This window comes from Anabrus simplex, chromosome 10, assembly GCF_040414725.1.
Source record: "Anabrus simplex isolate iqAnaSimp1 chromosome 10, ASM4041472v1, whole genome shotgun sequence".
NCBI lineage: Eukaryota > Metazoa > Arthropoda > Insecta > Orthoptera > Tettigoniidae > Anabrus > Anabrus simplex.
In genome coordinates, this window is record NC_090274.1 from 20,291,469 (window position 1) to 20,305,273 (window position 13,805).

Here is a 13,805-nt window from a genome sequence, read left to right on the forward strand (position 1 = left end):
ATCTTTCCTACTTTTATATTAAAAGACACCACTCAAACTTATTCGTCTACTGATGTCCTCCCACGCCATCTCTACACTGACAGCTCGGAACATACCACTTAGTCGAGCGACTCGTCTCCTTTCTCCCAATTCTTCCCAACCCAAACTTTACAACATTTTTGTAACTCTACTCTTTTGTCGGAAATCACCCAGAACAAATCGAGCTGCTTTTTTTTTTGGATTTTTTCCAGTTCTTGAATCAAGTAATCCTGGTGAGGGTCCTATACACTGGAACCATACTCCAGTTGCGGTCTTACCAGAGACTTATATGCCCTCTCCTTTACATCCTTACTACAACCCCTAAAACCCTCATAACCATGTGCAGAGATCTGTACCCTTTATTAACAGTCATATTTATGTGATTACCCCAATGAAGGTCTTTTCTTATATTAACACCTAGGTACTTACAATGATCTATTAGAGCTGAAGAACCTTAATATGATATAACAACATACAATAATGTTAAAATACTAGGTCTATTTATTTCTAAGTTTAAATAATACAATTTGTAATAAAACTCATGTCAAATTGGAGTTATAAAGGTCTAAAATTATGTCTAAAAGTTAATTTGGGAAGTGTCACTGGTATGGCACTGTGGGTTTAATTGTCCTATGTTTGGAAGTAAAATGGTGAGAACATCCCTTTGATTTTGTTTGTGTAAATTTTGATCTGTTGGAAGCTGGTAACGAGTTGTATCGGAATATTCTCCTGTTGTATTGCTTGCATGCTTGTCAGGAGCATGTTGTGGTATAAGACAAATCTGATGTCGACAAGCACCCAATTTTAGTGATAAGATTTTAACTCATTTTACTCACTTTACGAAAGTTTGCATCCTTCAAAACATGCAAAAATCCATACTTATTTTAATATAAAAATGTTCAATTCATCAAGTGGTTGTAGATAGAATATCAATGCCATACCAGTGACACTTTACAAATTAACTTTTAGACATAATTTTAGACCTTTATAACTCCAATTTGATGCAAGTTTTATTATAAATTGTACATATTATTTAAACTTGGAAATACGAAGGTCGATCAAATATAAACGGGATTTTTGTTCCTGAACATCAACAGTTGGTAGAACTGGCGCTGCACTTCTGTTATGCTTAGGTGGGACTTTTAGGAGTGGGGAGAGCGTGCTGTAAGATATTTCCCACCGTTTCGTCAGTAAAGCTCACAATGTCGGAGCAACAGGTGAACCCCTCTACTGCGCAACACATAATTATAACATTTCTTGCTTGTGAAGGAGTTACATCGGCGAAAATTTGCCAGAGATTGAATGCACAGTTCGGTGATCCAACATTGTCAAGGACGCGTGTGCTTGCCTGGAATAAAAAGTTCAAGGAAGGACGAGAACGTGTGGAAAATCAGCAACACGATCGCCATCCTCGGATCAGCATTACAGACGAAAACATTTGTGCGGTTAAAGACATTATTGACGACGATCGACAGGCATGAGTGATGCACAATCAGTGCTGTTTATTTCTGCGAGCTGTTGAACAAGGCGAGGGTTGTATATTGCCGCAAAAGACGAGACCAACTGATTCGACTTTTCATCCTCCTCCACGACAAAGCGCGGCCCCATACTGCAGCTCTGTCTCCAAGCTACAGGAAATACACTGGACTGCACTTGATCATCCTCCTTACAGCCCGGACTTATCGCTCAGCGATTTCCATTTGTTCGGACTGCTTAAAGAAGCTCTAGGAGGGCAACGATTTGAAGATGACGGGAGTGTGTTAGACGTCATGTGCAACTGGCTGGTGACACGACTCTGTTCTTTTTTACGATGAGGGCATCAAAAAGCTTCCCATACGCTGGGATAAATGCATTTCCAAAGCAGGAAACTATGTGGAAAAATAAATTGTAATTGCCTTGTGTTTTTCAATAAATGAATTTAAATATAAAAATATAATCCCGTTTATATTTAATGCCCCCTCGTAAGTAGTGTTTTAACATTATTGTATGCTGTTTTATCAGCCTTTTCAACTTCACCTATTTAATGTTACAGAACGATTCTTCCTGTCGGATCCCTACTTGAAGGATGAATTGCCACCGGAATATATGAGCCACAAAGAGAAGTATGAAAATGCAGTAAAGAAGGCCTGCTACTTGTTCAGGCGAGTCAGAGAGAGCCAAGATGGAGGTGGCGGCATGGAGAGTTTCAGGTAAATCAATATACAACATGTCATGTTTATCCTATCTGCGACACTACAGCTGTCTACTGAGTTCATTGAACAGGAGATGCGCAGATATCTGTCCTGGCCTTGGTCACAGGGCAAGCTTGTGAGTGAGTATGTGTCGAAAGTTGTGTTTGCGAGTTGTGTGCTGTTCTTGTGTGTGTGTGTGTGTGTGTGTGTGTGTGTGTGTGTGTGTGTGTGTGTGTGTTAAATCACACGGTGTATTATGGCTCTATACAGAGTTTCTCTTATAAACCCAGATCGTCCAGCAACGTTTCTACTCTCCAAGAGCTAAGCAGCTGTACGGGAGGCGCGCGCATAGTTCTTGACCTTGCAAGGAGCGTGCTTGTGTTTGACCTAGCATCAGTAGCCAGTCTGTATCTCAGTGGGTAATATGTTGAGACAGTTATCATTGCAACACTGTATTTTTGTATGTTAAAGTTATTTTATGATGATGATGCTTGTTGTTTAAAGGGGCCAAACATAAAGTTATTTTAAGTACGAGTCAACTCGACGGGGACACTACGCATTTGTTCAGCAATTTCCTGGTGAAGTGCCACCTTCATGAGCACAGATTCACATAACTGTAAATAAATTTGAAACTACTGACTCAGTGCTCAATACAAAAACATGCACTCACGCGAAGAGTTTCTGTTTCTATCAACATACTATGTCCCAATAATGTTGAGTCCCCAAGACTTGTCTGGCAGGTAAAGTCTCAAAGTGGTGACTTATGCTGTTGACAGCGTTACCCAGGAATGGTCAAGTTATGCGTTACTGGCCGTTTACCTTGTACTCTGGTAGGCTGCGAAGTCTTGTTTCTGAACGTTTTGACTTCCTGATTCAGTCCAATATTTTGTCACATATTCTCTCAGTTTAGCTCATTTCTTTCCTCTCACTTTCTTCACAGTCCTTGATCTCAGTCTGCCAGAAGGTGAACAGACACATGACCTCCTTTTCCTGGTGTAGTCAGTGAGCCTCTGGTATTTTCCATCTTCCAGTACCAAGCCTAGGATATTTCTGAAAATTCTTCTCTCTCTGACTTCCAGTTTTTCACTTTAGCCTTTTCTATGATCCATTTTGTTATTAATAATGTTGTGTAGAATCATGATAAAGTATACACAGAAACAAAGTGAAATCTTCTTTTCCACCAAGAATTATTAATTTATTTTTCAGCCATATTGCTCTTCAGAGCAAAGGAGTGTAAATTTTTTTTTTTTTTTTTTGCTAGTGGTTTTACGTTGCACCGACACAGATAGGTCTAATACCAATATAAATGGTCCGTTATTGGACATTATAAATTTTCCAGCTAGCTCATTCTTGGTTGCCAGCGTTTCGCCCTCGTGTGCTAGGGTGGGCTCATCAGTTGGTACCTAGCACACCTACCAATACGCTGGCTAGTGCATACCGTGGAGGCCACTGCGTAGGCTAACTGGAGCCACCGGCAGTGCCAATGCACTAAGAGACTTTGTCTCATCACTAAAAATTGATGCCTGCTTGGCCATCAGATGATATAGATGTTGATTCCCATAGGGAATCTGAAATATTTGTCCTGAATGAGCAAATTTATAATACCAATATAAATGGTCCGTTATTGGACATTATAAATTTTCCAGCTAGCTCATTCTTGGTTGCCAGCGTTTCGCCCTCGTGTGCTAGGGTGGGCTCATCAGTTGGTCCAATAACGGACCATTTATATTGGTATTATAAATTTGCTCATTCAGGACAAATATTTCAGATTCCCTATGGGAATCAACATCTATATCATCTGATGGCCAAGCAGGCATCAATTTTTAGTGATGAGACAAAGTCTCTTAGTGCATTGGCACTGCCGGTGGCTCCAGTTAGCCTACGCAGTGGCCTCCACGGTATGCACTAGCCAGCGTATTGGTAGGTGTGCTAGGTACCAACTGATGAGCCCACCCTAGCACACGAGGGCGAAACGCTGGCAACCAAGAATGAGCTAGCTGGAAAATTTATAATGTCCAATAACGGACCATTTATATTGGTATTATAAATTTGCTCATTCAGGACAAATATTTCAGATTCCCTATGGGAATCAACATCTATATCAACAGATAGGTCTTACGGCGACGATGGGATAGGAAAGGCCTAGGAGTTGGAAGGAAGCGGCCGTGGCCTTAATTAAGGTACATGGAAAACCATCTTCAGGGCTGCCGACAGTGGGATTCGAACACACTATCTCCCGGATGCAAGCTCACAGCCACGCGCCTCTAACCGCACGGCCAACTCGCCCAGTGGAGTGTAAATAACTGTTGCCATTGTTAGATATTTCCATTGTATAACAGATGTGACTCTAACTGTTAATTTGAAATTATGGTAATGTAAAGATAAATAAGCACATATTAGCTTTAAAGAAATAAATCAATCAGTGTAGAACTTTCTGGAATTTTTCCATTTAAACACTTCCCTTGGAATATGGAAAGAGTAATGAAGATGTAGAGGAATGTGTTAAGCGTGGATGATACCTGGTTCAGGAAGAAGAATAGTAGAAAGATTACAAGATATGGACAGGGAATCAGAAGGACGGCAGTTGATTACTTCCTGGTGGAAAGAGCAAATCGTAGACAGTTGTTAGACGTAACCGCTTTGCTGGAAGTAACTTTTGATGATGACCATAGGTATGTCCAAGCCTTGTCCTGTTTCTCTGCGGGGTCATGTATGAAGTGAGATGAATCTTCGTAGCAACTTTTTACGACCGGATGCTATTTCTGACGTCAGCCTTATCAGTGGAGTTAATGGGATGAAATGAATGACATGATATATGATAGTAGGAAGGGAGAGGGTGAAACCCGGTGCTGGCACATAGCCTACTCCTGTCGAATAACACCAAGGGGTCTGCTTAAGACTTAACATCCAATGGAGGCCATAGAGTAGTGGTAGCAGAAATGAAAATAGAAAAATTAGTGAATATGAAAGAAGAAAATAAAAGTAGGGAAATTTTAGTGAATGCACCAGAATGGTTTATTGGGAGAAAGGAGTGAACTTGCACACAGGCGACTAGAAAGTGCTTCGAAATATGCCACTCTGAGGTACGTACATACATCAGCACGAAAGCGGCTAATGTAGTCTACAAGAAAATTTTATAAAGACCATCACCATAAACTCTAAATTTTTTCCATATGAAGCTGGGACTAGTCTCTAGTTAGCTCTTGATATAATACCAACAGTAGTCTCACCATCAGCAGTGAAAAGCATGGTTTCTTACCAATCATAATACGAGGGTGAGTTAAACGTGTATTAAAATGTTGCGGCATGGTTGTGTCCATGGCACTAAAAGTCTTTCAAGGAATATCGTATTGGGATAAGCATCATGCTTTACAAGTGCTTGAGAACTTGCACTGTACGTAACGGAGACTACATAGAAAAATGATTCAGTTGTGAACCACTTTTGCTCAATAAATTACATACGTACATACATTATCATTATAGACTGTTATGCCTTTCAGCGTTCAGTCTGCAAGCCTCTGTGAATTTACTAAACGTCGCCACAATCCTCGATTTGCAACTAGTGTTGTGGCCTCATTTAGTTCTATACCTCTTATCTTTAAATCATTAGAAACCGAGTCTAACCATCGTTGAGGTTTTGACTTGCCCTCCTACTTAAGTAACACCTATGATAAGATGAAAGCTCGTAAAAGACTAGGAACACGTTCTACGGTATCTGTCAAAACAAACAACACTGAAATTATTGCTGTCCAGATTTCTGCAGCAACAAAGTTTTTCGTGTAATACTAATTCTGGCCATACAGCGTGGGGAGAAGGGGCTGAGTTGCTTCATGTTGAATAACAGTACAAGGAATGAACCAAATATCAGAACAATGTCAGCTGGCGTTGATAAGTTGTCATAGAGAATCAGTGAAAGGGGAGAATAGGGCATCACAAACGACAGTAGTTGAAGACTTCTCCAGCATGTGTTACAGTCGCTTACCCTTCTGCAACAACACTTTGGAAATAGCCTAATGTTCATTAATCTTCAGAAACATTGTGAAGAATGTGTACTAGGAAATTAACCACACTGATTGCAAGGAAACTTTGTGAAAACATCATACAGTTAACAGTAATAGTCATTGTACTACAAAGTAATAAATGATAGCAATTTTGAATGGAACGTGATGTATCGGAGACATCAATTGCAGTGAGACTTGGTAGACATCAGAACATCACTGCACAACTGCTATTGTAACATAGGCGAGCTACAACATGACGAAATGAGCGGTTCTGAAAAAGAATCTGGCAGTTTCCTCATTTGTGCTAATAATAGATTATATTAATAGCAGCATGTGTTTAGATAATCAAGATTTCATACCACACAATATTTTAGCTTTCATTACAAGTGGTACAGAAGTATTAAAACTCTAATATTTTGATATATTCATATACTGTATAAGTTAGTAAATTAGGTTCATGATTATCATCATCATCAGTGTCTGAAGGCAATGCTTGTATATGCAGCCAATGTTCTCTGTCCTCAGCTCCTCATTTCATTTCATAATAGGATCCAGAATGAAGACTCTGTGCCAAGTCTTGAAGGAAGTTTTTCCTCGGTTGTCCTCAGACATTTTCCTTGTGATTTTCCCTTCCAGCAGATTGGTAGGAAAGGTATTGTGTTGCAAGATGTGGCCAGTGAATTTAGCTCTTCTTCTCTGTATCGTTAGCATCAGTTCTCTCTACCCTTGAATTTCTTGCAGAACGCTTTTGTTTGTTCTCTTATCAATCCATTTAATCCTTAACATTCGTCTCCAGATCCACATCTCAAACGTTGCTAGTCATTTCCAATCCTCGTCTGTGATCGTCCAAGATTCACAGCCATACAATGGCACACACTATACAAAAGAAATCACAAATTTCTTCCTAATTTTAAAATATAAATTTGCACTGATAAAAAGATTTCTCTTATTTGGCAAGCGCTATTCACCTTTTGGTCTCTTTGCTGCACCTGTTGTCATCAGGCTTCCTAGATAAGGGAAACTGGTGACTTGTTCCTATTTTGTCAGTAAGCTTGATGTTGATGTGAATTTGTTCAGGGTGTTTACTCACAAGTAATACCTTGGTCTTCTTAACATTGTAATATTTCATAGTGAGTGAAATTCTGTTGGTGGCTGGTGTTAAAATCTTAGTTTTGATATAGAGTATTTTATGTAACTGTATTTCTAGAGTGCACTGAGCAAGTTGGCCATGTGGTTAAGGGCGCGCAGCTGTGAGCTTGCATTCGGGAGATAGTGGGTTCAAACCCCACTATCGGCAGCCCTGAAGATGGTTGTCCGTGGTTTCCCATTTTCATACCAGGCTGTTAATTAAGGCCATGGCCGCTTTCTTCCCACTCCTAGCCCTTTCCTTTCCCATCATGGCCATAAGACCTATAAACAAGAATTAAAAGGTTTCCACTTATTCAATAATTATTTATCATAACCTAAAAAAAATATATATATATATATATATATTTGAAACTAGTTTCGGTCTTGCTAAAGACCATCATCAGTCAAAATCATGAAGTTAAGACAAGACGTGATTTATAATAGATAAAATTTATGAAATACTAGCATGTGCCCACGGCTTTGGCCGCGTTTTTTAATTCAACCGTTAGATGTTTCTAAACTATATATTTAAAAGCAAATTAAAACATAATTATTAACTCACATCGTTTTGACGTAAATTGCATGAAGTACATTATTTTATTTTTATTCTTCTTCTTAGGACGCCGTCTCCGAGCGGAGGTTGGCGATCCACGTAACTAGCTCTGATCTTGACAGCGCAGAATGGAATGCCATTTCTGAAGTACAGCAGTGCCATCTTCGAAGGTCTTTCAGCCACGAATTTCTTCTTCTCCCAACAGATCTCTTCCCCTGTATCTTCCCTTCGATAATAAGCTGTAATAACTGATACCTCTCACCTCTCATGATATGTGCTAGGTATTGCGTTTTCCTCTGTTTTATGGTGAGCAGTAGTTCTTTTTGCTTTTTCATCCGACGAAGGACCTCGGCATTTGAGATTTTCATTACCCAGGATATCCGCAAGAGACGGCGATACAGGAACATTTTGAAGGTATCAATACATTTTTTTCTATGATTGGATCCAGAGTCCAGCTTTCACATCCATATAGGAGAACAGAAAATATGTAGCAGCGGATCATACGAATTCGTAGTTGGAGACTGAGATCTGACCTCACAAAGAATTTCTTCATGGTAATGAATTGTTTCCTGGCCTGCTCAATTCTAGATATTATCTCCCGTTTGGAGTTACATTGGTCATCCAAGATGGTACCCAGATATTTGAGAGAAGACACTTGCTGAACTATTTTATCTTTTATTGTGAGATTTGTCCGAATTGTCTTCTTAGAGAACACCATCAGTTTCGTCTTTGAGGGGTTAACATATAATCCAAACTCTTCACTGTGCTGAACTAAGGAGTTTATCATGCACTGAAGGGCAGGCATGTCATCAGCTATGACAACAGTATCATCTGCATATATGATGTTGTTGATGATTTTCCCGTTAATTTTGATCCCACCATAGTCTGCTAATGTTTCTTTAAAGATTGCCTCTGAGTAAATGTTAAACAACATAGGTGACAGTACACAACCCTGGTGGACGCCCTTCCTGATCGAAGCAGTTTCTGAAGTTCCTTGATCAGTTTTGACATTTGCAAACTGATTCCAGTACAGGTTACTGATTATACATAAGTCACCGGAGTCAGTACCTGCTGATCTCAGAATCTCTATCAGCTTATTGTGCCTGACACAATCAAAAGCTTTTTTATAGTCTATAAAACAGGCATAGACATCAACATTCATATCTGTACACCTCTGTAACAACACATTTAACGAGAACAGTGCCTCACGTGTACCAACGCCATTTTGGAAACTGAACTGATTCTGATCCATGTGGGATTCACATTTTTTGTATATTCTAGTGTGAATGATGTTGTAATCTATCAGTTTCATGTCCGTATTGATACTTGGTATCTACAATCACAAAGAATGGGTACTGTCCACCTAATCAATACTTTATTATATCTTGTTACTAAGCAGTACCGGTTTCGACCTTCACCTTCGACGGAGCAGTACACGACGTGCTCCCTAACTGTACACATTCGACCAGTCAACAGGATTATATTACTGAATGTCCAACAACAAAACTACAAAAAGGGAGCATCTGCACCTACTCAGTATCTTTTAACGAGATTAGTACCAAGAAAACTAATGACGCACCATAATATTTTGATGTTCATCATCCAACATTTTTAATCATATGAACTTAAAAGAAAAACAATATACATAGTTGAATATTCTAAAATGCTTGGTACAAACATGCCTGTGAACGTACAAAATTAATATAATTCCAAAACGTACCGCAAGAATACTGTGAACATTTTATCGTATTTTAATGTATTATTTGATAAATTTTTTTACATCCATATCATAGAATGTTCCAGAATGTTTAGTATAAACATACCATTGAATGTATACAACGATTCACCAATATTAACTGAACTTCAAAGTGTAACTCAAGAATGCCATAAACATTTTACTTGTTGAAATTGTATTTCACCAAATTATCTACTACTCCCGAACAGTACACTAGAATTTTATGTAACATATACATGTTGTTTTTAAACCAGAAGACACATCGTATCATTGTATATTTTATATTGTATATTTTAATATCACTCACAACATGTGACATTCTTCATTAGATTTAGTAGTGTTTTTAAAATTATATGTTAAGTTAACTTTAGATCCTATGACCAGCTGAGGATGACCTCTGTGAAGGTCGAAACCGGTACTGCTTAGTAACAAGATATAATAAAGTATTGAGTAGGTGGACGGTACCCATTCTTTGTGATTGTAGATAGTGTGGATGATTCGCAAGAATATTTTGAGCACGTGAGACATCAAACTTATCATACGATAATCATTGCACTGAGACGAGTTAGGCTTCTTCGGTAGTGGTATGAAGGTTGATTTCAGCCAGTCTGATGGTATTTCTCCTGATAAATATATTTGATTGAATAATGATGTTAAGATATTGAGGCTGGTAGATTCCTGTTCTGTTATTACTTTGAGAATTTCAGCGTACACACCGTCAGGTCCAGTTGCTTTACCATTCTTTTGAAGTTTTATGGCATGTACAACTTCACTTTTTGTTATTTCAGGGCTATTTTCATTTATTCTCTCGTCAGGTGAAGGAGGATCATTTCTGTCATCTTTGAAGAGATTTTCTATACATTCCTTTCATCGTTTGAGTTTCCCTTCCACACCCAAGATGATTTCATTATTGGCATCTCTCAAAATTTGACCATATCGTCTCCGTTTCAAACCAGCAAGTTCTTTCACTTTCTTATGCAAGTTAAAATAGTCGTGCTTCTCTTCAAGGATCTCAGTTTCTTTACATCTATCTGTCATCCATAATTCTCAGGCTTCCCTTCACTTTCTGCGTACAGCTTTGTTTAGAATTTTGTATTGAATGTGATCTGTACTTTTGTGCTTTCTCCTTTCATCCATAAGTTCTAGAATTTCATCTGTCATCCAGCTCTGTCTTTTGATGTTGTTGCAGTGTCTAATTTCATTTTCCTGGATTTCAATCGCACTATCTTTAATGGCGTTCCATGTGTATTCTACCTCTGATGATTCAGTGTATCTTATTAATTCCATCTTCTTTTCCAGTGCAGTTCCAACATTAGTTCTTGCTTTGGGATCCAGTAGTTTCTTAATATCTATATGCTTGGATGGTTTAACATTTCTTTTAATTTTTCTTAAACGTATCATTTTAACGTCCATTACAACTGGATTGTGGTCACTATTTACATCAGCACCGGGATATGTCTTAACGGATGTCACATATTTCTTTAGTTGTTGTTTTACCAAAATGGAATAAGTTTGATTTCTTATGATCTTTTCGTCGTTATTGGAGGGTGACATCCATTTATAAAGCCACGGAGGAGGAAGTTTGAAGAATGTGTTAGAGACAAACAGATTGTGCTCCATACAGAACTGAACAAGTCTATCTCCTCTTATGTTATGTTCACCAAGACCATGGCTGCCTACAGTATTGCCTTCAATGCCAGCCCCTACTTTTGAGTTGAAATCACCCATGACCAATGTTATTTCTCCATTCTTAGTTATTTTCATAGCTTCCTCTAAGGTGTCATAGAATGCTTCTACTTCATCATCTTTATCGGCAGTTGGTACATGGACCTGAATAATGTTCATGATCCGGTGTGATGTTTGTAACCTCAGCAACATTACTTTATCACTAAGAGGTACAAAATCTAGAACTGAATTTGTGATCATTGATGAAATAAGCACAGCAACTCCGTATCTGTGATTGGTGTCAGTTCCTCCCGAGAAGTACATCTATCCTTCCTTCGTGTTCTGAATTCCTGATCCAGTCCATCTTACCTCACTCAATCCAAGGATGTCTACTTTCAATCTACATCTTTCTGCTTCCACATTTGCTAGTTTTCCACTAATATACAAACTGCGTACATTCCAAGTAGCAACTCGTAATTTCTTGTCATAGATTTTGATTTTCCTAGCACTGTCAAGTACACAATAGTTCACAACTATGTTCGCAGCATCCCCCCCCCCCCCCCCCCGGAGATCCGATTGGGGGAATAGAAACTCCGGATACTAATTTCCGAGCCATGTTATGTGAATTTATAGGGATGTCCTTCAGGACCTTTAATGCAGTGGTTTTCCGTTGCCTTCTGCATTCTACTGCCGTTGACCACACTTGGTTCCTCCGCCTTTAGGGGCAATTTCTTACCCCTTGGACAATAGAGTGCCCAGACCTACACCCGCTCATCCACTCTCAAGGAGACTGTTGACATCTGGTGTAGGGGATCTCCTTATACCAGGAGATATTCGGTCCCCTTTTAGTCGCCTTTTACGACAAGGAGAGGTTACCATGGGTGAAATTCTAACCCGCAGACCACACCTTCCAAAAATGAACTGTAGAGTAGACACTATCAGTAAAATATTCTACAATATGAATTTTGATTAGTAGTATCCTTCGGAATACGACGTAGTGTATGTACATTATTCTTACACGAAGCCGGTTCCTCATAGAAAGAATTCCGTGATGTCATTATCATACCATCTCCTTTAATAGGCTTATAAGAATGATTTTAAGACCAATGAATACGAAGACCTTTCGTACCTTTAACGAATTTATCGCAGATAGGACAGTTTTATTAATTCGCACGATGGACACAACCACGAGTCAGCAGCGCTAGTAAGACCTTAAACTTCCACATCAGAGATGCCAGCGTAAACTCCGTGAATCCTCAAATTACATATCTCACAGAGAAGTAATGCAGTGAATATAACGTCACCTTATTTCCCACACCGACGTCAGGCAATTGTTCGTTATCTTCTGTCTGACACGCACAATAACAAAGAATAACTTATTTTTATTATATTGTTACTTTCAATGCTTAAGATACCGGGTTGATGGATGGTACAAATAATATTAAAACAATGTAAAAGACCATGTTATATAATGCAAAATATATTGTTTCCTTATAGAGCTTTGGGATAAACTATATTAATGTCCTTCCGTTTGGAGGTAAGATGTATACTGTATTGTGTTTGCCTTTCGAAGTCTTGAACAATCCATGTACAGTTTACAATGGCAAAAGCACCGTTTTTGAAGATGGAGTCCTACAACTTTAAGCGATTGTCCTATGTCAAAATTTCAGATCTCTGTGTGTCGTAGATTTGACTGGGCTTCGCGCGCGCGTGCGCACACACACACACACTTCCGAATATTACGAGCTGATGGCTCCTCGTGTCGCGGACCAAAAATGGCTTCCTACTCAATGGACTTACAGTCCGAGGAGTACTACTTCACCCGTGGCATGCTCAGTCATGATGGTGGCTTCAATAATATTCGTCATCAGTTTCAGAGCTGTGTTCATTGCAGAGGGAAGGATTCATATTCCTGAGAAGGATAATCGGTGCCACAATCATCCACCCCAAGATGTTCGAGGGTACTCCAGGTGACTCCAAATTGTTCAAAATGTCTGTCGTGTAGTTGACAGACTCATCTGTATGACATGTCATGTTGATAGATTTTTCAATTTATAGAAAACCGGATAATTCTTGTGAGTGTTGCTTGTTGATGACGTTGACAGCTTCATGTCTTGGTGCAAGAATTGCTCTTAAACACAGCCATGCATCTTGGGTGAAAACCTGTGTCCACCTATGACAAACATTTTAGATCTTTGTTTGTCGTGGATTTGGCTGGGCATCGCACACATGAACACAGGCAGACAGACGTCATGGACTGAAGAAAAATGGCTTCCTATTCCATGGACTTAAAATGGCATCTTGACTGATATATGTATTATTCCTTGTTTATTATTATCGTCTATCTTGTGTCCTATGTTTCCTATAAATGTATACGTGTCCAACCCTTGTCCCCTTTCTCTACGGGGTTTGGGTATGAATTGAGATGAATCTTCGTAGCGAGTTTTTATGACTTTCATGACGTCAACCTAATCAGATGAGTTAATGAGATGAAATGAATGACATGATATATGATAGTAAGAACGAAGAGGATG

At 39.0% G+C, this 13,805-nt stretch overlaps 1 protein-coding gene across 1 annotated transcript in view; it reads left to right on the forward strand.

The window, feature by feature from the left end:
- LOC136882056 (acyl-coenzyme A oxidase 1) overlaps positions 1-13,805 on the forward strand; it is a 76,135-nt gene that overhangs the window by 9,039 nt on the left and 53,291 nt on the right. Inside the window, exon 2 of the mRNA XM_067154559.2 lies at positions 2,051-2,207. Within this exon, the coding sequence (XP_067010660.2) occupies positions 2,051-2,207 (157 nt within the window). The remainder of the gene's footprint in view (positions 1-2,050; positions 2,208-13,805) is intronic.